We start from the raw sequence: 24784 nt of genomic DNA on the forward strand, positions 1-24784 counted from the left end.
ATTTTTTTTCACGAGTGCCAGGCGCATTAAAGTGTTATTTGGAAAGGAATTACAGAACTCTAAGAACGAGACCTAGAAGTGTCACCATCGGAACACAAACAACAGTGTGAGAGGAGCGTATGCGTCGCTTTCCAACTTCAGACTTGCTTTTAATTATATGGATGGTGAAATACTAAAGAAACTGTTCATGACTGTTGTGAGACCAAAATTGGAATATGCAGCAGTTGTGTGGTGCCCAAATCTCAAGAAGCACACAAAGAAACTGGAAAAGGTACAACGGCACGCTACAAAAGAGACAGCTACCGTTGCATGCGCTACTCTTGGCTGCTGTTTTAGTACCGAGGGCATCACACCATTTCAAAGGGCATCAGTAAATTCAAAGTTATATGACAAAGAGTGCTGGGAAGGCGGGGCATCACGAGCGTAGCTTTCACCCTGTAACTACACTTAGGTAGTTACATGCAGGAGGAGTGCCCTAAGACATAAATATGACTCTGGTTGATGTGTGCAGTTAAAGGGTGAAAAAAAAAGAAGTGAAAGGAGCAAAGCACACACAACTATGGTGAATAATATAACTGACCTCTAACCCATCAAGGACATCTTGTCCGTCTTGGGGCTGGAGCTTGGCTTCAGTCCCAGGAAGAAGCATGCTGAAGATCGACCCAAAATCCCTATTAACCTGAAAAGTTACCCATTTTGTAAATGTGTAATAAACATAATGATATTATATTCAAGTACTGTATACAAACATATATCCAATAAATAAAGATAAGCTCAGTACTGTACTCGAATCTTACCTGCTCCCAAGCCTGTCTCAAAGCTTCCTTCTTTTTCTCGTCCAATTCACGAATTACTTTTTCAATCTTAGCCTTGTCATTTTCCACAATTCTTTTCTTTCTCATCAGGTCATTATACTGTGAAAACCAACGAAAAATATTAAAAGTGATGCACAATGTGAAACTATTATGTAGCAGTAGCCTGATGTCGATCGTCTGATGGCAACTGAGGAAGGTATCCACAGGCTGACCTATCGTGGGATATGAATAAGGTGCTGTACTGTGTACAGGGTGACATGTACAAGGTGCTGTAATGTGTACAGGGTCACATGTACATGGTGCTGTAATGTGTACAGGGTCACACGTACATGGTGTTGTAATGTGTACAGGGTGACATGTACATGGTGCTGTAATGTGTACAGGGTCACATGTACATGGTGTTGTAATGTGTACAGGGTCACATGTACAAGGTGCTGTAATGTGTACAGGGTCACATGTACATGGTGCTGTAATGTGTACAGGGTCACATGTACATGGTGCTGTAATGTGTACAGGGTGACATGTACAAGGTGCTGTAATGTGTACAGGGTCACATGTACATGGTGCTGAAATGTGTACAGGGTCACACGTACATGGTGTTGTAATGTGTACAGGGTCACACGTACATGGTGCTGTAATGTGTACAGGGTGAGATGTACATGGTGCTGTAATGTGTACAGGGTGACATGTACAAGGTGCTGTAATGTGTACAGGGTCACATGTACAAGGTGCTGTAATGTGTACAGGGTCACATGTACATGGTGCTGTAATGTGTACAGGGTCACATGTACATGGTGCTGTAATGTGTACAGGGTCACATGTACAAGGTGCTGTAATGTGTACAGGGTCACATGTACATGGTGCTGTAATGTGTACAGGGTCACATGTACAAGGTGCTGTAATGTGTACAGGGTCACATGTACATGGTGCTGTAATGTGTACAGGGTCACATGTACAAGGTGCTGTAATGTGTACAGGGTCACATGTACAAGGTGCTGTAATGTGTACAGGGTCACATGTACATGGTGCTGTAATGTGTACAGGGTCACATGTACATGGTGCTGTAATGTGTACAGGGTCACATGTACATGGTGCTGTAATGTGTACAGGGTCACATGTACAAGGTGCTGTAATGTGTACAGGGTCACATGTACATGGTGCTGTAATGTGTACAGGGTGACATGTACAAGGTGCTGTAATGTGTACAGGGTCACATGTACATGGTGCTGTAATGTGTACAGGGTCACACGTACATGGTGTTGTAATGTGTACAGGGTCACATGTACAAGGTGCTGTAATGTGTACAGGGTCACATGTACATGGTGCTGTAATGTGTACAGGGTGACATGTACAAGGTGCTGTAATGTGTACAGGGTCACATGTACATGGTGCTGTAATGTGTACAGGGTCACATGTACAAGGTGCTGTAATGTGTACAGGGTCACATGTACAAGGTGCTGTAATGTGTACAGGGTCACATGTACATGGTGCTGTAATGTGTACAGGGTCACATGTACATGGTGCTGTAATGTGTACAGGGTCACATGTACAAGGTGCTGTAATGTGTACAGGGTCACATGTACAAGGTGCTGTAATGTGTACAGGGTCACATGTACATGGTGCTGTAATGTGTACAGGGTCACATGTACAAGGTGCTGTAATGTGTACAGGGTCACATGTACAAGGTGCTGTAATGTGTTATCTGTGCTCACATGTTTTTTTGTTCTCCCATTCTATCTTATAGTTAAAGTCTTTCTATAATTAGTAGTTAGAAACCATTCTTATAAGAGACAAATGCTCATTGTATTAGAGTAATAGTTGGCATGATGTCTGTCATCTGGGTACTCTAACAGTCAATGTAGGGTGTATATCATTACTATTACTATCTTGGGAGCCGGTCGGCCGAGTGAACAGCACGCTGGACTTGTGATCCTGTGGTCCCAGGTTTGATCCCGGGCGCCGGAGAGAAACAATGGGCAGAGTTTCTTTCACCCTATGCCCATTACCTAGCACTAAAATAGGTACCTGGGTGTTCCCGAAATCATCTCAAGATAACCTCCCATTGTAAGGCACGGCTATTTTGGTTTGAATTTTCCACCTTAAGCTCCTGCCCACTATATTTTGAACTGATCACACACCGAGAACAGTTCTGCACACAGCTATAGACTTACAGTCTGGAAATATCTATCTGGTGGTTAGAAAATTAAAGACAATGTGTGTTCCAGAAAATGTAGATTTAAACAGCAATATACTGTATATGTATACATATTTATAAGTTTTAGAGTAATGTGATTTTCCAAGTACACGAGTTATTTTTTACCTAACCTAGTATTCCCCACCACTTCTCTAAACAGTGCAGTGCTTACTGTCAGTGTTTCAGGAAAATATTACTAAATTTCACACACACAGGTATATAAAGTATAAAAACAACAATAAATGGGAAAAATATAACAGTATTTGTTTGTATTTGTCGTTGCTCATATTTACATGCACCTTATTCCATATGAACACACGCTCAATACTTTGAAAAGTTACCTGTTCTTCGGCTTTTCCCAACATGTTCATGGCTCTCATGTTTACATTTTTCGATAATTTGGTTTTGAGTTCTTCTAATTTGGTGATTTTGCGTCCAGCTTCCACTGGATCATTAGCTGTGAAGTCATAACCAGTGTTGGGCTGGCCAAAGAACTTGCGGTCCTCTGATATCCATTCATGTTCAGAGAGCATCTGAGCAACCTGAGAGGCATAAGACATCATTCAGAAATACGTTACCATGGTTACAAGGAAGGAAGAGACAAAGTGTAAATAAAACCCATCACACAGATGGCATAGTTGCTCATAAGGGACAAAAATTGATCTAATTACTTCAAGCATACAGTAGTAAGCAGATGATGAGTCACAATAACGTGGCTCAAGATATGATGACCAAACCACACACCAGAAGATGAAAAAAGAAGAAACGTTGTCTCTCTTCGTCGTCTGGTGTGTGGTTTGGTCATCATGCAGTAGTAATTTTACCTGTAGCTCAACCATAAGGCCACAACCATTAGTATTGTTACTACCACTACAGTTAGGCAGCCATAACCAAAAACTACCTCTCACCTTCCACTCACCTCAAAATGAACACACCAAACAAACCAATCGGCCTCAGGCCACCACTAGGAGAAATATTAAAGCTCCACCTCTACTCTAGGATACTTTGTTGGAGTAGAGGTGGCACTACTTAACACAACAGAAGTTGTGCTAAGCCCCAGGGAGGAGGGATGGGTAGCTGCATTAGGATCAAAATCACACAAGGACGGGGGTAAGAAAACCCTCTTCCCTTTAAGCAAAAGACCTCTGTCAGACACAACCTTCTGTTCCGCCAGTTCCTATACCATCCACACCCCCTGTTCCATCTTTTGCAACCTCTTTCTTCTGGGTCTAAAAAACAATCCGACTTTCCTCCAAGGTCATTTTCCTGTTTGCTGTCACTTTTTCAAATGAAATTTAGCGTGTCAGGATGCATATACTGTACCTGCATGTTGATCCAAAACGACATTTTCCCTTCTTAACTGTATTTTGACATTTTCTGGGATGAAGGTAACTGCAATATAATCTGTTTTCTCTTTCCAGAATATGTCTGCAAATGCCCTTTGCACATTATCGGAATGTTTGTCTTTCCAGTCTGTCATTTCCATCAAAGTGTTTTGCAATGTGTGCTGTGTAACACTTTCCTGCCTGCCGGCATCTTTGTCCGCGTGTACTGTTAAACATTCTTTTCTGCCATTATCTTTATTTGGATATAATGAATCGAAGTTTACTTTTCTCTGTTTTTGTACTGACTATTATTTCGGTTTTTGCAGCATTTGCCTCTACACATTACTGTTCATCCCCAGTCTGCCTGAATAGTTGGTATGTATTCCAGGAGAAAGTTGTTTTATAACCAGATGATAAGTTATCCAGGATATTTGTTAATATGTTCCAGGCATCCATATCTGTCCTGTATATCCCAAAAATGGTGAGGTATACAACTGTCATGACTGTTTTTTACTTCTCCCCCAAAGCCACCCCAAAATAAAACTTATACCAAAGAGAATGAATTCAACTGCATAACATTTTTTCCCCAAAAAATTAAAGATACATATTGTTATGGCTACACTGGAGCTTTGAAGAACTAAAAATAAGCTGACCAGCAACAGTATATACACTGGGAGTTACAACAGTGGGAGTCATGAAGATAGTTGTTGCCGTACAGTGCTTAATATATTTGCAGTTACAGGTTGCATCATGTGATCTTGAAATGAATATATTCAATATTTAATGTAAAACTACTTGTAATGAAAACAATGCTTCCGTAGCTTCAAAATAAGCTCAACATGAAGGTTTTACCTCAATTAGAAGTAAAGGTATGAATTTTTCTTCTTGAGCTTGTAAGAAGATATTTTATGCAGTGGTACCTCGATTAATGAGTGGCTCTATCTACGAGCATTTCGAGTAACGAGCGAGCCATTCACAGAACATTTGTCTCTACTAACGAGCTTTTCCTCAATTAACGAGTGTTTCCACTGGGTCTCGGACACCTTTTACGACAGTTTTGTTGTTTCTCAAGACGAGTTTTCCACACGACGAGCTCTGTGCCGGAACGAATTAAACTCGTTAATCAAGGTGCCTCTATATTTTTCACATTGGCAACCATTCTATATGAATATCATGCACCACTGAGGGGCTGAAATTTTGTACAGTATATGCAAATTACATCGTGTCCTCTACCATCCTACCAAATTTCATGAAAATCTGAGATGGTGTGGCTGAGAAATTCCACTTTTTGTGATGATTTGTTATGGAATGAACCCAAAGGGTAATTGCAAAAGTCCTTGTTTCTAGTAGGCAGTGAGATTCGTCCAGAAAGCTACGTTTAACTGACCTGTATAAACAGGCAGAGTATTAGCTAGGGATCCACTTTGGGAAGAGTCAAGCACAAAAATTGAGCTGCTAATATATTGAAATTTTGCCAGTATTGTTTTATCCAGTTTTTTACTTACGCAGATATCCTCAAACACATTAGTTCAAATAATGGGCTTTATTTTGTGTAATACAAATTCAGAAATTGCAATATGATATAGAGGTAGGTTAAGTGGCCATCTGGGGGTCAGTGTCCACTATTGTACTGTAGTTGTACCATCATTGGGGTCAGTGTCCACTACTGTACTGTAGTTGTACCATCATTGGGAACAGTGACCCCATTGTACTGTATTTGTACCATCATTGCGGTCAGTGTCCACTACTGTACTGTAGTTGTACCATCATTGGGGTCAGTGTCCACTAGTGTACTGTAGTTGTACCATCATTGGGGTCAGTGTCCACTATTGTACTGTAGTTGTACCATCATTGGGGTCAGTGACCACTACTGTACTGTAGTTGTACCATCATTGGGGTCAGTGTCCACTACTGTACTGTAGTTGTACCATCATTGGGGTCAGTGTCCACTACTGTACTGTAGTTGTACCATCATTGGGGTCAGTGACCACTACTGTACTGTAGTTGTACCATCATTGGGGTCAGTGACCACTACTGTACTGTAGTTGTACCATCATTGGGGTCAGTGACCACTACTGTACTGTAGTTGTACCATCATTGGGGTCAGTGACCACTACTGTACTGTAGTTGTACCATCATTGGGGTCAGTGACCACTATTGTACTGTAGTTGTACCATCATTGGGGTCAGTGACCACTATTGTACTGTAGTTGTACCATCATTGGGGTCAGTGTCCACTACTGCACTGTAGTTGTACCATCATTGGGGTCAGTGTCTACTATTGTACTGTAGTTGTACCATCATTACAGTTCCTACATAGAGAACATTCAACACACGAGACATGGGAGCTGGCATGACATTCCTGCTGCTGCTGATGTATGCTAATGACCCGCCCTATCCCCACTTGGGTGGAATAACAGGGAATTCACAAAAACGGAAGCTACAAAAAAAAAAAAAAAGAGGTTAAAGATATAGTGGCACTCTACCTGACTACTGTAAAGCAACAAACCACGAAAATTTTCAATTTGAATTAGCATCATAGTAAGTGAAATATGGTAGAACCATAGTAGTGTGTGAAGGCTTGAATGAACTACAAAGTCAATTTGTTGCATGGAGGCTTTTGTTTGACCTACAAGCTCCTGGCAACTCCCAAGGGACTTTTTGGCATTTATTGTTTTGGGATGTTACTTACTATTCTAAGAGTTGTATAGTGAAATATCTTCATAATAACCCTCAAGAACCATTAGTTAAGTACAAGCCCATCTTAATCAATCTTTGTTTAATACCGAATTTATTGAAATGATCTTCGTTTTGTGTAATAAATGAGCATTCACCAGCGAACAATTTGATGTACAGGTACTTTTATTTTAAATTGGGCAAAAATATCAAATAATTATAAAGAATTCTGCTCTTATCAAGTATGGTGAGGTTGAAGAGTGTGAGAATCTCACATTGTGCCCATGGGGGTGTTATAAGCCGAATCAGAGAACACTGAATAAACATCAAAGGTCCACGGTTGTTCAACATCCTCCCAGCGAGTATAAGAAATATTGCCGGAACAACCGTGGATATCTTCAAGAGAAAACTAGATTGTTTTCTTCAAGAAGTGCTGGACCAACCAGGCTGTAGTGGGTATGTAGGCCTGCGAACCGCTCCAAGCAGCAACCTGTTGGACCAAGCTCTCACAAGTCAAGACTGGCCTCGGATCGGGCTCGGGGAGTAGAAGAACTTCCAGAACCCCATGAACCAGGTATGGAGCTGGGAGGCAACTCACTCTGGCACACACCACCAGTGTGACAACCGAGAGGCAACTAGATGGTTGTGCCCAATACCTACTCTTGTATTGTGTCATATTTTATGTTTAATGGACACATTTCCAGACAGCTCACTGTATATCCAAGACTTGAATTAAGAATATAAAGATATTCACCTTATTTTCAGCATCCTTTGCTTCGGACTTCAGTTTTGAAAGTTTATGATCAAGCTGTTTGATTTCAAGTTGGGCTTCATCACTATTCTTGATGATCTGTTCCTTACGTGCTGTCATAGCATTAATTTCCTTGTTTTGTGCTTGTAACATCTCCTTTTGTTCCTTCACAGCTGACTGAGCTGCAGTAACCTCACTCTGTAAAATAAACATAATTAAAAAATCTGCATTCTAAAGAACGAGTTGGGAAATGCTATGTCTTAAATACATTACTTAATTTACATAAACTAAATAATTTTGTTCAGATTGTTGATGAAACATTATTTCTTGCCATCAATATTTAGCATTTTGAAGTTAATGGTACAATATGACATTTACGACAAAATTATTCACAAAAAGGAAATAGCATTTACAGTAGCAGAAAAAATGTGATCAATTGCAAGGAGACAGACAGCATTAAGCTCCACTCTCAATCATTCTGGAGCACAGTACTTGACTGTTGAGGAGGAGCTGTACACACCTTGGCCCTTGCAACTTCCTCTTCAAGAACATTGAGCTGTGCCTGGTACTGCTCCATGACCTCTACGGACGTAGCAATTTGGCCCTTGGTCGTCTCTATACTTTGTTCCAGTTCACACAGTTCCAACTTTAAACTTTCCTCCTCCTGTGAATACCAGAGTAACATATTAATCATTAATCTACTTGTATTTCTGATCCCAAATTCCGTTTAAAAATAATAGAGGGCTGGATGGATAGATAAAGATTTGTCTTCCAGACACTGACACCACCGATTCATGCAGAAAAATGCAGTAAAAAACCAGCGTTGAATGTAATGAAACGCCTTTTTCTCCTCCTCTCTTTTTGCCTCCGGGGAGTCCCGGAGGCTCCCCGGAGCTATCCATGGCTGATATGGATACCCTAACTATTTGACATCAGTTGATGTGGGTGGAGTTCTAGGCCTACTGGGAACCACGAGCCAGAACATGGTCCCCTCAGAGAGGCATGAGAAGCAATGGCCCATAGAATGCACATGTGATTTTGGAGCATCAATATCTGCCATTGACCAGGACTGGCACCCAAAAAGGTAAGCGTAACAAAACAAACCCAGATTCTAGTTAAAAACAATGAAAATAGACAAACAAGTGGACAGAACTCCCCAATTGAAAACAAGTAAACAAGCACGACCTCACACGAGCCGCATGTCTGCACAGCTCTCCCCTCCCCAGGAGGGGGAAAAGGGGAGCTCCAGATCCCCATGCCGGAGATCCACCCAACAGTTCCAAGGCTGGATATCAAAATACGCAAAAACCACCAACTGGAGGGAGGGAGAGTTGCCGGGGAGCCTCTGGGACTCAACCAGAAAAAGGCGTTTCATTACATTCAAAGCTGGTTTTTTGGGGGAAGCCCTTATGGCTCCCCGGAGATACGTCACCAAAGACAACATAAAGAAGGAGATTTACCCGGGAGGCAGTCGGTGCTCCACACCTCAACTCGAAGTCTAGACAAGAGGCTGCAGCCGCCGACCCAAGTCTGAATAGGCCCAGGAACGTTAACGAGGTAATGTGCAGCCAGGACCCTATTCAACCGCCAAAAACCCCGTGCTCGAATGTCAGCCCAGGACATGTTCCCAAAAACGGCAACAAGAGCAGCAAACTTACGAACATCATGGGCACGGGATAGACTGCAGGCTGGCTAGACTAAATAACCCTGTGTATGACCTGAAAGACCCATATCTGCGAACAGGGAAGAAGGGAAACTGGATCAAGGGCGTCCCCGGCCACAGAAGCCATGACGCACAAATAACGGCGGAGGGCCGCAACCGGACACAACACATGATGCACCCCCAGCCTGACCAACCAAGCATCAACAACCCAAGGACCCCTCCAGAAAGCAGTAGTTTCATTCTTCACCAGAAAAGAAGAAGACGGCTGCAAACGAACAAACCTATCACCTCAACTGAAAGAGCAGAAACCCCTGCGCCGGAGGAGAGCATGAAGCTTCCTGACCCGACCCCCAGAGGCCAACGGAGAAAGAGCCTTCGAAAAACAATCCTGAACCGAAGGGGCCACAACAAACCGAGGAGAAGAGAGAAAGGAGAGCACTCTATCCAAAGACCAAGACGGCTCAGGCGGCGCATGAGCAGGCCGGAGGTGAAACAATGCAAAAACAAAAAGAAAAGAAAATCCTCGCAAGAGGACAGCATACCCAGAGGGAACAGAGCCGGCTGCTGTTATAGGTAAAAACTAGCTATGCAGTACCCCGTGCCCCTACCAGTGCAAAAACTACCACTTACCCCAAGGCAAACTAGGGAGGAAACCCCCAAAAACACTCTGGGCAGTCAATCTTATTGACTGCCAATCTTATAGAAATATTGCCGGAACAACCGTGGACATCTTCAAGAGAAAACTGGACTGTTTTCTAAGAGAAGTTCCGGATTAGCCGGGCCGTGATGGGTATGTGGGGCTGCGCTCCAAGCAGCAGCCTGGTGGATCAAACTCTCACAAGTCGAGCCTGGCCTCGGGCCGGGCTTGGGGAGTAGAAGAACTCCCAGAACCCCATCAAGCAGGTATCAATCGCCAAGCAGCAAAAGACCAACAGAGGTAGAGCCAAGGTGACTTGTGGAAGGTAATCCCAAGTCCCTAAGCCGGTACTTACAGGGCACTCAGGAAGGATGACCCTAAGCACAAGCAACCCGAGTACCTGTGAAAATTACTCCCAGCTCGCACACCCCCTAAGAGAAGTACTGAACCCAGGCTCAGCACAATAAGAATCTGGAGCTGGAGTCACAACGACCAAGCTGTATCCCATCAGCTGAGAAACTACAGGGTGGATCGCCAGCGTGGGGGTCTGGGGCTCCCCCTTCCCCCTCCTGGGAAAGGGGGAGCTGCGCAGACATGCGGCACGACATCACAAGCGTGTGATGTCATGCTTGTTTGATCGTTTTCAATTGGGGAGTTCTGTCCACTCGTTTGTCTATTTTCATTGTTTTAACCAGAATAGGGGTTTGTTTTTTGGCGCTTACCTTTCTGGGTGCCTGTTCCGGTCAATGGCAAATATAGAATGCTCCAAAATCACATGTGCATTCTATGGGCCATTGCTTCCCGTGCCTCTCTGAGGGGGGCCAGGTTCTGGCTCATGGTCCCCGGTAGGCCTAGAACTCCATCCATATCGACTGATGCCAAAAGTTAGGACTATCCCTATCAGCCTGGATAGCTCCGGGGAGCCCTAGAGGCTCCCTCCAGAAAATAAAAAGCACAAAAAACAACGAAATTGTTCACAGAGAATTCAAGTGCAGTTATCACTAGATGGTATACAAGCGTAAACTGACTGAGACAAGTATGAACGAGTGTCATTGTTATGATCTCAGCCTGCAGGAGAAACAAGTCTCCCTCCTTGAGAGTTATTCACCAAGCCTGACCTGATTAGGTCTAGCAAATATTGAGGTGATAACCCATATGTAAAAGAGTTGCTTGGAGATGTATAACAAATTAAGATTATGGGCAGTGAAGAAGGAAACAGATAAATGACTGGCTAGGAGATGTGGACATTTTGCTGGAGGCGTGAGGCTCGCTTCCGGAGGACCTTGACCTCACTTGAGTGCCAGATATCGCAGGGGAAAGCCGCGCTCCGTTCGAGCTCCCGCCAGAAGGGAACCCCTAGTGATATATCTCGAAGAGAAGAGAAGTGTGTAGACGTGCCAGCTGTGGAACCGAGCTGGGAACGTTGTGGTCTCAAGTCCTGGTCGACGAAGTGTTTATTAAATCGCCCAGAGGCATTATTGTGGGCCGTGGAAGCGCCGTGACCAGACGCCGTCAGAGGGAGAAGCGCCCTCGACCAGTTAATCTGCGGTAAGCACGATATACGCCAGTTCATAGTGATTGCTTGTAGTTGGTCGTGTGCCCAGCGACAGTAGCGATGTTTATTTATAAGTTAGACATGTTTTAATAAGGCAGAAAGCCTGAAATAGGAGAGTGAAGAGGGAGGAACACGGAGCGACGTCCGTCCCCTCTGAGCTCTGACAGACGACTGAGGGAGCCCGGCTCCTGACGGAGGAAGACCCTCCCAGCGAGTGAGGAACGCCGCCGGGCGAGGTGGAGTATGGACCCGTCCAAAATGGGGGAGTCCACTCTCACTGTATGTAGAGGACAGATAGAGATTTGAGGCAAACATATTGTGTGATTATTTTTGTTCATGTGTTAAAGGGGAAACAATTTTATTGGAGTGTCGATGGGTTGCAGGTTTGTCTTTGGGGAAGAAGTTGCTGAGAACTTCGAAGCCAGCCTAGATGAGGTAATTGATGAGACTCCAAGGTAGTGAAGCAGAGGACCTCGAGCTGTGAGGAGAAGCAGTGAAGAGGAGTGTCACGTGCTTCTGTAGAGGTGGTGTAGCAGCCAAGAGAGCTGTGGAGGAACCTAGCAGAAGGGTGAAGCACCGTAGTTGCTCAAGGAAACTTCATGATAGCAGCCTGGAGGAGCTGCAGAGGATCCTGGTAGTGAAGCCCGGAAGAACCTGAAGAGATCAGGGTAGTGAACTTCCAGAGGTGGAAGGGGAAGTTCTGGTGGATTACTTGTAGGGAGTTGATAGTGTTTGGTTGTCATTAGTGTGCAAGACGCAGTGAGAGGTGAGTGACTGTTTGCATTCTTATGTCAAGGAGTGTTTTACACTGAAGTTTAGAGTTACAGTCGTAGGCTGGATCACCTACAGATGTATGCGTTTTAGGACTGATAGAGTGATCGATTGATCATTGTTGTGCATCAATGAACATTTATACTGATATATGTTATTGCATTCAAATGCTGATTTTCTTTGTACACATTTATAGATACATATATATATTCTCTTGCTGATGATGCAACAGTGTATGTAGACTTGATCAACTTGAGGAGGTTGATAGTATCAGTTGGTGAACCAGGAGATAGGATACCACTTGATAAGCTGATAATAGAGTTCTGGTTGTGTTGGAGAGCAACCTGATTGTAATAGTATAGAGTATAGGATTCATTATTATTATATGTGTGTATGTATCGTGTATGTGCTTTGTCCAGTAAATGTATTCCAATTTGCTGGTGTTTGCCCTTGTCCTAGTGAGGCTTCCCAGGAGGTAGTAAAGAAGGAGAGAGAGAAAGAACCCAGAACCACTGCCGTGGACAGGGTAAAAGGTAATACTAATAAGTCAAAAGGGGATTGAGGAGATCATATCACCTAAGGAGAGAGTGGGGAGTCACAGCGGCTCGAGTGGGTGTGTGCACGTGACAACGAGGCTGAGTGTTGGAGCCGTATCCCCTAAATGTGTGACGTTGAGCCCCTCTCCAAGAGCCAGAAGCGCCAAGGGTGATCTCCTAGTGAAGTATAAGCACTCTACCGAGTTGTGGGTTGGGTTGTCCGTAGAGAAGGATCAACGACGACAACACCAACCAACCCACAGTACTATAATAGTCATACACTATACACTAGGGCATATATTACATCGAAATGTTCATTGTAAACAGAACAAATTTGTATTCAGGTACAATCATACACTGAGGTTCCACTGTATATCTTCTACCAGATATTTGCTATATTTACTATGAATACAAATATCTACCATCAAACTTGCCTGTTTCCCAAAGCTTATTTCATGTATACAACATACCTGCTTTTTTAGGTTCCATTTGCTTCGTGTTCCTTCAGCTACTTTCTTACATTTCTCCAGTTCCACATTAGCTGCCTTCAGCTCTTTTTCTTTTAGTGCCTTTGAATTTTTTATTTTATTTTCAATTTCCTTCACCTTTGCTTCTCCTTCAATATCTAAGTTCTTGCATCGTTCCACAGTAGCCAGACATTCCTCTGTTAAATAACAACATTAAATTGGGATCAAGTCTACACAGTCGTACACAGAAAGAGGCGCCACAGACATTGATACGTGTTGTCTTGGGCTGGTTTCTAGCACCAGCGTGACAACCTATGCCTGCTTCTCCACTCACATTAAAAGAAAAACCATTATTATTTGCATTAGAGTTAGACATTATGAGAAATAACAGAAAGGGTCAGAATATTGATAAAAAGATATAATGTTTGCAGATGAGGAGTCACCAACGTGGCCGAAAAAATGTTGACCAAATCATACACTAGAAAGTGAAGAGATGATGACGTTTCGGTCCGTCCTGGACCATTATCAAGTCGATTGTGGTATCACAATTGACTTGATAATGGTCCACGACGAACCAAAACGTCGTTGTCTCTTCACTTTCTAGTATGTGGTTTGGTCAACAGATATAATGTTTAGTGTTGGATATAGAATCCAATGCAGGGAGAGTTTCTGTCAGGTTTTCTGTCACAGTGATGTCCTGAGGACAAGCAGGAGAGTAAGCGTAAGTAATTATTATAGGGCCTGGTAACAGCCTTAAAGCTGAGGCAAACACCTACCTCTCTCATCCGAAGTCAGTTCAGAAAGCGAACATCTCGTCTCACACGTTGAAACAATCCAACATTCACACAATACGAGTCGGAGACTGAAAGGCCAACAAAATCTGCTGCCTACCTTTGCTATATCAGTCATTTGCCAATACAGTACCAAGAATTGGTATTTTATGATATCTAAAGTTATTTGTAGAGTTCACAGGGTTAACTCTTAAAGCAATATAATCACTTTCAAGTAACAGGACACTATGTTGCCCTCACAATATTTAACCTATGCTCTACGCAAGGGTTACATAGGACTTTACTCAATGCACACACAAACATGGTAATCAAAGCAAGGTTCTGTCTTCCTATAATGTTAAAACCATGCCCTGAGCATGGGAAAATATACAAAAAATTGTGTCAGTTTTCAAGATGTTTACTAGAATCCACAAATACTACTACAGCTAACACATCACCATCCAGCTCTAAAACACCCATTTACACATGCTTCAACACGTGTGGAGAACAGATGTGAAAAAAATTGCTCCTCCTTACCCTGCAAATTCTAGTGCCAAATTAAAGTTCAGAATCTCAGTCACTTGAATAACTATGTTCATAAATCATGTTAAATCACCGACACACTCACTCCACAATTTCTTTGAAACAGCATTCATTTCGCTGCTCTTCAATTTGTCCTACATACTTTCATATGCTCGTAATTGTAGGACAACTGTTAAGTGTTCCAAAATTCCAGAATGGTTGTCTATTGATCTCATCTGTAGTCTGGTCACTTGGAAAATATCAGCCGCATGTAATGTGCTTCAAAGGTTTTAAAAACACAATGAGGTACAGGCTAAACTTAGGAGATGGTGTTGGGTGGCAGGAACATGACATGTTTCTGGAGGTCAGACAGGTGTACACATGTATCATGAACAAGGTCAAGCAGGTGTACACATGCAACATTATCAACATGATCATGCTGGTGTACACATGTATCATCAACAAGGAGCATGGCACCCAAAGGGCGCTCGTCTGAGAGTAGACACGTACTTGAGAGTTGAGTGTTAATAAACCAGTTATCGGGCAATACAACAGTCATCCACACTTTTTATCTGGTTATCAGTGGACTGGCAGGGTACTTTTATTAACTTTCTAAAGGTTCAGGGGTTCAATACATGCTAAACTTGTACCAAAGATGTTTACATTACATACATCCTCAGCAGCATTGCCACAGACAGACTTTGACTACCTATCCAATGTCTTGATACTGAATGCATTACATTTTTATGTAACCGATTCCCAGCGTAAATATCCAGCATTGAACGTAATGAAACGCCTCGTTCTGGATGAGCCCCGGTGGCTCCCTGAAGCTATCTCACCAAGATGGCTCCCAACTACTGGGTCACATCAGCCATGGAGTTCTGTTTGGCCTACTACATGCCAGAGCCAGAACCTGCCTCCTCCTCACAGAGGTGTAGAGGGCAGGTAACACCATGCCACCTCCCTTGGACAGCATTCAGAAAGTCAGCAAACCAACACTGATCACTGCTGGGTTCAAAGGAGCACAACCCTCAAAACTGCCAAATTAACTCCCTAAGCAATGAAAACAAACAATAGAATCTGTGGGAACTAGTGTGAGCACATTACCACTAATGCCACCCCTGCCAGCAAGGAAGGGGTTGAAGATCTAAAGTCTTCCCCAGCCTTTTAAGTCAGTTATGGAGCAGATATGAAGACAAACACCAAGTGAAGAACCTGGAAGGGAGGGAGGGAATTGGGTAGCTATCAGGGCTCATCCAGAAAGAAGCGTTTCATTACATTCAATGTGGGATTTCTGGGAGAGCACCTTGCGACTCCCTGAAGCTAATTACCAATAGAGAGGAATGACATGGGACATACCAGAGAGGAGAGATCCCAGATAATCAAGATCCAAGACAACACAGGCACGACAAGGCCAGGGGACATTAACCAAATTAATCTGGTTAATTAAACGTCTACAATCAGACACCATGTAAGCAGCACTTGAAACCTTAGCTGAGCCAGCCAAGGAGACAGAAGGACTATCATCCCCCCCTCATCGAACTCCATCCTGGCCAAGACCCAGAGCAATAGCTGGACTGGAGGAATGAGGTAAAAAAAACCCCAACCACAACCAATCAAGTCAGAAGGCATCCATCACAAAGGTCTCGAGATTGGGAAATGAAACCACTGATTTACATGGCTGGCACAAAGAGACCCATGTAGGGGCACCCAAACGTCTCGCAAAGCTGGTGGAAGGAGGCAGCGTCAAAGGTCCACTTTGTGGATATGTAAGGGAAGCAAGAAACCATCTGCGAGAACATTGGACACAGCCCGGACATAGAGTGCAGAGAACAAAACCCCAAGAATCCAGCAGATGAGCTACCCGCAGCATCCAGCTCCAAAGGGCAATGGATAAATGGAAACCCCCGGTTCAAGCAACGAACCACTGGTAAACAGAGTGTAGCTGAAGCATAATGCCCAGAGGAATCTGAATCCTCTTCCAAGGCATGCCACATGGCCACAAACTCACACACACTGATGAAACGGACCTGATCTGCAACCCAGGAAAACCTGGGTCATGAAGCCCCAACCTAGAGCCTATGTGTATATAAACGTGTCGAGCAATAGCAACGGAAGGTGCCAAGGAACCCAATCCCAATGAGGAAGGCAGCGACGCAGCAGCTGATGAAAGGCGATAAGGGTCCAAACTCAACAGTGTCTCCTAAATAGGCAAACACCAGGACTTTGCTGATGCAAAGAAGTCGACATCTGAGCACCTGTATGTCTGGTAGAGCTAGTGGAAGGAATCAGCAGCAACAGTCCAATCCATGGAAAGGAGAAGAAATCAGGACAAACTGTCGGCCAAGACATTGAATATGGCCTGGACATGAATGGCAGAGATACAAACCCTGAGAACTCGACAAATGAGCTAGCAAAGAGACCAGCCCAAAGGCCAAAAACCAAAAAACAGACCGAAGGAGCCGGATCACAGAGCCCAGAGGAATTCAAACACCCGCAGTGCCTGCCACACAGTTGCAAAATCCACACTGTACTGAGCATCCTCACCAGCCAGTCACTGAGGTAGGCCAACACCCAAAGACCTAAGAAAGCAAAAGGGGCCACCATGACTACGAGGAAAACTCAGAAAACACTAGGCACCGTAAGCAGCTGAAACACGAAGTCCAACTAACTGTGTAAGGCAGAACCAGACATTGTGTACATGTGGACAATCCATGCAACTGATCACTTGCCTCTTTGCACAAACTATTTGAGTGCTAAAACAAATTTATGTAGAGTATCTATGAATTTATAGGCTTCAAACTTATGAAGACTACTGTATTTGAAAGTCTAGAAAATTATAAAGTTAACACTTTTCTGGATTTTCGACTTGGACTTACGGGCGTTTTGCTTAACCGCTTGTCGGATCACGACGTAAATTTACGGACCGTGTTATATTGGGTATTTACTACTCGATCGACTTGGGGTTTGTACGAATATGTTTGCCATTAAATTTTCGTTTTCTCTAATAGGCACAGTGCCTATTTGAGAAAACGGCAATGTATTGTAACTTAGAGGAGAGACTATTGAGTTGGTGACACAACGAGGGTACGCCCACCCCACACACTCCTGTGTTGGCCGCGATCATGATTCTACATTTATATGCATATGTCTGTGTAGAGAATTTTATTCCGAACACTATACAAACAAAAGAAACGGTGTGAATCAAGTATAAACTTGAAAAAACATGAGCAAAGTAAAAACTTTTTACTCTCACGGGTACAAACACGCGTAAGATTCGCGTAAGATTTTATTCGCCGCAAATTTATTTGACGCTCTGTTGGCCAATTCTACCCATGTTCTTATAGAACTTTCTATTGCAAACACATTGCTATAAAAATGAAATACGTAGCTTGAGAAATAATGTCAGAACAGTGAAATAAGTATAAACTTTCAAAGCGCTGCATCACAACAGTGTCGTCGCTGCTGAAATCACGGCTAACGCTTCGCCCAATTCCCACACTCGTGCGGAACATAATTAGACATTGATAGACATATGTCTGGGTGGGGAATTTTATTGCGAGTTCAGTGATATCAAAATAAGTGCTAAAGGATGACTGTGAGGCTGGCAACAAATGAAAGAGTATGAACATTTACTTCCTGTTTGGGTGTCACGGCGAGTCATCTTCGTGTTTATTTACTTTGTGGTGGGATACCAAATGCTTGGGTGACATTTTATGCATATGATCTTGTAGAGAATTTTATTGCCAACGCATTGATACCAAAATGAAAAACGTAGCTCGAGAATTGATGTTAGGAGCGTGAAAAGATTATAAACTTTTTTGTGTTTACGCTTGAGCGCCCAGAACGCCGCGCGCACAACCCGCTTTTTTTTTCAGAGAGTGCCGCGCGCACTAAAGTGTTAAGAAAGAGTCTGAAACCAATGACTGCATAATTGCAAGTATTTTTAAAGTTGTGTCATATATGTACATTACAGAGAAAATTAATTTATGTTAATGAATACAAATTAGTTAACTGTTTACTAACTCATTGTGTCCTCCAGGGCTTTGACTTCTTCTTGCTGCTGATAATGGGAGCTTTGCTGGATCCTTTGCTGACATAACTGAAGCTCATGACAACGCAGTGTGTGCTGTTGCTTTACTTGTAAGTATCTGTCTGCATTCCTCTGTGGACGAGAGACAATTATCAGCCAACCATAGTACGCTTCCTTATCCTTATTCCCCGTCTTCTTTCCTTATTGCAACTCCCCTTCAGAGTGCTGCCAACACCAAAAATGTTTCCAGTTACCCTCGTCAAAATGTTAAACAGTAATATTTTAGCTTATTCTTGTCCTCATTCCCAACATGAAACCAATTTCATACTCTATACAATCCTTTTCTTGTCTGTTCCATCATGTTGATTGTCTTTTTCACCGAAAAAAATTATGATATTCAAAGAATTGTCACGAGGTTGCACCATCTCAAGTAGAACTCATTTAACTTTGGTCAACCCTGACCCATCTGTGTTGGGTATGAACCACATAGGAATCAGTGTGCCAAGTTGAGTGAGGTTAGTTCAAGCATTTGGTCTCCAACTTCAAACAGATATTCTAATTTATAAATACACTGGTATTATATTGAGGTTTACACGAGGGGGCCTCGTAGCCTGGTGGATAGCGCGCAGGACTCGTAATTCTGTGGCGCGGGTTCGATTCCCGCACGAGGCAGAAACAAATGGGCAAAGTTTCTTTCACCGTGAATGCCCCTGTTACCTAGCAGTAAATAGGTACCTGGGTGTTAGTCAGCTGTCACGGGCTGCTTCCTGGGGGTGGAGGCCTGGTCAAGGATCGGACCGCGGGGACACTAAAAGCCCCGAAATCAACTCAAGATAACCTACATACCTGAAGGTGATTTAACTGCTGCTCCACTTGCCGTAGCTGCTGTGTTTTTGCTGTGAGTTCATCTTGATACTCACGCAGGGAGTCTAACTGTGCAAGGATACTGTTTCCTTGCCGTCTGGACCCTAAATTGAAAAAATACAAAAACATGTTTGTTAATGTTGCATTATCAGCCCGTCCTCCAAAAAGTCCTCCAAAAATGGGGTGGTAAATGTAAGAAGACAAATAAGTGCAATTATGTACTATTCATAGCAGTTAGGAATTGTACTTATTTTCACTTAGTATTAAATCGTACTGTCAAATATATTGTGAATATTTGAGTTTACCTGAAAAACTGAATAGAAAACCACAACCTCACCTAACCGTCTTAGTTTTTGAAGATAATAATTTTATTGCTTCTTAATTACAATTAGTACTTAACTTATAGCTATACTGATATTACAGTTTTATAAAACTAATAAAACAAAACTAAAATATATCAATAAATTATAAAGTAACTCAGGATATTTTAAAATTTTGTATAAAATCTATATTGTTTAATAAATCTGAAAAAGAAATTCCTGATATTTAAAACTTGTGTATTGCAAATTGAAATTGAAACTTCATCCTAAAATTCTGCGTGTCTTAACAGAAAACGAGGAGAATTATATCGGGGGAGGAAGTTGGGTAAATGTAACAGCCCCATAAGTGCAATTATGCACTGATTATAACAGTAAGAAAATGTACTTATTACACTTAGTATTAAATCGTACTGTCAATTCGGAGGATGGGTTGTGCATTATACAGTATTATGTTACGAATACTTATTTTTGTATAATTCAAGAAGATTATTATTTATTTATCCTTTTAATTATGATAAACAAAATAACATTGTAAATAACTTTACCACATTGGAGAGAGTAAACAAAAAGTAGTGAAATGTATAGTCTGGGCTGCCCCCTGAACATGTGGTTCTGGCACGTACTGATACCTATTTGATACCTGTTTGATGGGGTTTTGAGAGTTCTTCTACTCCCCAAGCCCGGCCCGAGGCCAGGCTTGAGTTGTGAGAGTTTGGTCCACCAGGCTGTTGCTTGGAGCGACCCGTAGGCCCACATACCCACCACAGCCCGGCTGGTCCAGAACTTCTTTTAGAAAACAGTCTAGTGTTCTCTTGAAGATGTCAACGGTTGTTCCGACAATATGTCTTATAGTCGCTGGGCGGACGTTGAACAACCGTGGACCTCTGATATTTATACAGTGTTCTCTGATTGTGCCTATGGCACCTCTGCTCTTCACTGGTTCTTTTCTGTATTTTCTTCCATATCGTTCACTCCAGTACGTTGTTATTTTACTGTGTAGATTAGGGACTTGGCCCCCCAATATTTGCCAGTATGTGTATATTATTTGGTATCTTTCTCGTCTCCTCTCTAATGAGTACATTTGGAGAGCTTTGAGACGATCCCAATAATTTAGGTGTTTTATTGCGTCTGTGTGTGCCATATATGTTCTCTGTATTCCCTCTATTTTAGCAATCTCTCCTGCTCTGACGGGGGAAGTGAGTACTGAGCAGTACTCAAGACGGACAACACAAGTGACTTGAAGAGTACAACCATTGTGATGGGATCCCTGGATTTGAAAGTCCTCGTAATCCAACCGATCATTTTTCTGGCTGACGCAATATTTGCTTGGTTAAGCTCCCTAAACGTTAGATCTTCAGACATCATTATTCCCAAATCCTTGGCATGCTGTTTTCCTACTATGGGCAGATTCGATTGTGTTTTGTATCCTGTATTATGTTTAAGATCCTCATTTTTGCCGTACCTAAGTACTGTACCTGGAATGTATCACTGTTAAACTTCATTTTCTGTTGCCCAATCAAAAACTTTGTTGATACCTGCTTGTATTTTTGTGACTTGTATTTGTGTCTGTATTTGATATGAGAATAAGGAACAGCAGTGGTGCAAGGACTGTACCTGAGCACATCAGGTTCCTTTAACGTCTCTCTACACCCCACAGACAAGCACTCTTGATTTATCTTGCCCCACAGATGGGGCAAAGCAAGCATCGATTATCCTAGATCAACCTACTATCATGGTCAAACACCCACAAACAATTGGAAATGAAGTAGCAAAACACTCAAACTACTTCTGAGTAATATTTGACAAAAAGCACATTACAAGACAAAACTCATAAAACGACCTAACAAGATAATAAACTCCTTACTCCACCGCTACCAGATGGTGACCCAAGGGACTCGTATTCCTGCTAAGGTAAACACACTACTCTTATGCCCAAGTGCAACTACTGGGGCACAAAGAAGACACACACTGGGTGGTACCTTATCTTCCCTTAGGGGGCTTATCGCAAAAATTCGGAAAAAATCGAATCTTTTTGAAAAATTTATAAAAATACTACAACGTTCTGGCAACACTTTGGCGCAAACCCGATAATGTTATGATATAAACTAAAGTATTTATGGTACATTTCCATGCGTAATTGTGCAGAATCCGGTGCCCCGCGGCTGTGGCGCGCCAAGAGTATTGCGTCGTACGTTCTAAACGTCAATTTTTTCGTAATAACGTCGGAAATAACTGTATATATGACAACAAATATACACTCATTGGCAACCGTCTCCTAGTGGGGGTGTGAGAGGTAGCAAGCTACCAGTCACATGCTGTGTCCTGTTGAGAGTGGAGGTGTCGACGCGCGCTCCATTTTTGCTCCTGGAATCTCGCTTTTGTAGCGTCTAGCGCACAATGACCTATAAACGGAAGGTTCTGAAGGCAAGAGTAGCCAATTTGACACGCGGTCGCCGTCTTTGGCTGGAAAGGAGAGACGCTGTAGCACAAGGGAGGTTATTATCAAGTGAAGATAAAGGCGGCCTCGCCTCAGCTGTGAGAGGCATGACGCAGCCGCCACACCCCTCCTCACACACCCTCCTCAACCCCTCGATGTGTATGGACCGGCCACGACAGTGCCATCTACATCTGGTGTGGCAGTGCCATCTACATCTACTGCTGTGGCTGGTGTGGCAGTGCCGTCTACATCTGGTGTGGCAGTGCCATCTACATCTACTGCTGTGGCTGGTGTGGCAGTGCTGTCTACATCTGGTGTGGCAGTGCCATCTACATCTGGTGTGGCAGTGCCACCTTGAGGACCCATAATTCGGACCAATTTCAATAGGTTAGTATGTTTTAGTGTTATAATTTGGTATTTGGTAATAATTGTAATATGTATGTGCAGGATATATATATGTATATATATATATATATATTTTTTTTCAATTTTTTTTTTTTCGTTTGTTATCAGGGGATGTGCATGGAACTTGCACACCTTGCTCAATGGATGCCTATCTGCAAGGGTGCCAATTATGAACGAAATAGGTCGATGTCAAACGCGGCTACAGGTGCCCGAACTTTGATCTTATTTTACTCAGGTAAGTAATTTACAACTTCAAGGTGTTTCTCACCTTTCATTTATTAATCAATTTACATGCAAATTACACCTTATATGTAGAGTTTGTGCTTCTACAAACCTATTGAGACATTTTAGTCCAAAGTCCATTTGTTGATTTTATAAAAATTTATAAACATCATATATTGCATATTTTGGAAGGGTAACTTTGAATAATTATATTATTGCACTAAACACTTTTTGGCTAAAACCCCAATTATAAATCCTTTATTGCATGCTAATGTGATATCTGAGTGTTATAGAAATGATTTTAGTTGACACATGTGTTCCCTGCAACTTTTTGAAAATGTTGAAAATTCGTTGCATAATACGTTCTGTATTTTTTTCTCCTTTTCTGTTTAGGGTGTGATGCTGAAACTTGGACCAGTTGCAGCCCCTTCTATAACCATTACATAAATAAATTTATAAACAAATTGAACAACTTTTACTTTACCCGTAATAAACCCCCTTATGTTGATTCCACGGGTTAATATCCCTACATACCTGGAGCATATGTGGAGAGGGTTTCAGGAGTTCTACTCTCCAAGCCCAGCCTGAGGGTAGGTTCGACTTGTGATAACTTGGTCAAACAGGCTGTTGCTTGGAGCAGCCTGCAGCCACACACATCCACTACAGCCTGGTTGGTCCGGCACTTCTTGCAAGAACCTGTCTAAGTCGGCCTGGTCTGAGACCAGGCCTCCTGGTTGGTGGTCTGGTCAACCAGGCTGTTGGATATGGTTGCTTGCAGCCTGACGTACGAATCAACGCCCAATTGATAAGGTATCCTTTGGAGGCATTTATCGCGTTCTCTCGAACAGCGTGAGAGGTCGGCTAGTTATGCCATGTAATGGGGAACAATTGAGATGCCACTAAAATGGAGGCATTTCATTACATTTAATGCTCAATTTTTGTCAAGTTCCTTCAGTAGCCCCTCTGATCTTAACCTTTCAACTCCACACATCAATCAGTGTCATTATTAGTGTGCATATCGCCCAGGGCACCCATATGATGCCTCAGGCCTCTGGTAAACAGCTGCCATCTTGAAAACATTGCATGGAGTCCCACATGTTATCCAGATGTCTCATTTTATATACTGCAGCCATGAGCGATCCAAGTGTTCATGGCCCACAGCAACATGTGACTCTCACAACACCATCACTCACCCGAACATAACTCTCATCCTGTAACTACACTTAGGTAATTACAAGCAAATTTGAATGAAACTGCTAAAATCCATCACTGATAGTGATATTGATGATCTTGCTAGTGACAAAGACTAAACACAGTAATCAAATATAAGTGATATAGATAGTGAAATTGATGAACCAGTGAGCATTTGGAAACAGAGGCTTATACCTCCGCCACAATTCCCTAGGGGGGGTCTGACAGCCGAGTGGACAGTGCTCGGGATTCGTAGTCCTGAGAGTCCGGATTTGATCCCCGGTGGGGGCGAAAACAAATGGGCAGTTTCCCTGATGCCCGTGTTCACCTAGCAGTAAATAGGTACCAGGGAGTTAGACAGCTGCTACAAGCTGCTTCCTGGGGATGTGTAACAAAAAAGGAGGCCTGGTCGAGGACAGGGCCGCGGGGACGCTAAGCCCCAAAATCATCTCAAGATAACCTCAAGACAACCACCATTGCCTCAGTCTAATCCACAATTGCCATAGCGTCCAATTAAAGCAGCTGTGCTACTTCCTGTTCCTTTACCCCATATACATAATGAAGATGACCCATTTTTTAGATTTAGTGCCCAGGTTTCCAATACCAGTAGCAGTGCTGTGGCTAATGGTAG

The 24784-nt window shown here is 42.8% G+C and overlaps 1 protein-coding gene across 3 annotated transcripts in view; it reads right to left on the bottom strand.

The window, feature by feature from the left end:
• The window catches only part of SMC2 (structural maintenance of chromosomes 2), a 115414-nt gene that overhangs the window by 31249 nt on the left and 59381 nt on the right, over positions 1 to 24784 (bottom strand). For all 3 annotated transcript variants that reach the window (XM_069302689.1, XM_069302691.1, XM_069302690.1), the window contains exons 15-22: positions 19561 to 19682; positions 18708 to 18846; positions 13393 to 13586; positions 8281 to 8424; positions 7764 to 7958; positions 3351 to 3551; positions 798 to 914; positions 581 to 679 (exon numbers count right to left, since the gene is read on the bottom strand). In XM_069302689.1, coding sequence (XP_069158790.1) covers positions 581 to 679; positions 798 to 914; positions 3351 to 3551; positions 7764 to 7958; positions 8281 to 8424; positions 13393 to 13586; positions 18708 to 18846; positions 19561 to 19682 — 1211 coding nt within the window. The remainder of the gene's footprint in view (positions 1 to 580; positions 680 to 797; positions 915 to 3350; positions 3552 to 7763; positions 7959 to 8280; positions 8425 to 13392; positions 13587 to 18707; positions 18847 to 19560; positions 19683 to 24784) is intronic.

Source organism: Procambarus clarkii, chromosome 48, assembly GCF_040958095.1.
Source record: "Procambarus clarkii isolate CNS0578487 chromosome 48, FALCON_Pclarkii_2.0, whole genome shotgun sequence".
In the NCBI taxonomy this organism is placed as follows: domain Eukaryota; kingdom Metazoa; phylum Arthropoda; class Malacostraca; order Decapoda; family Cambaridae; genus Procambarus; species Procambarus clarkii.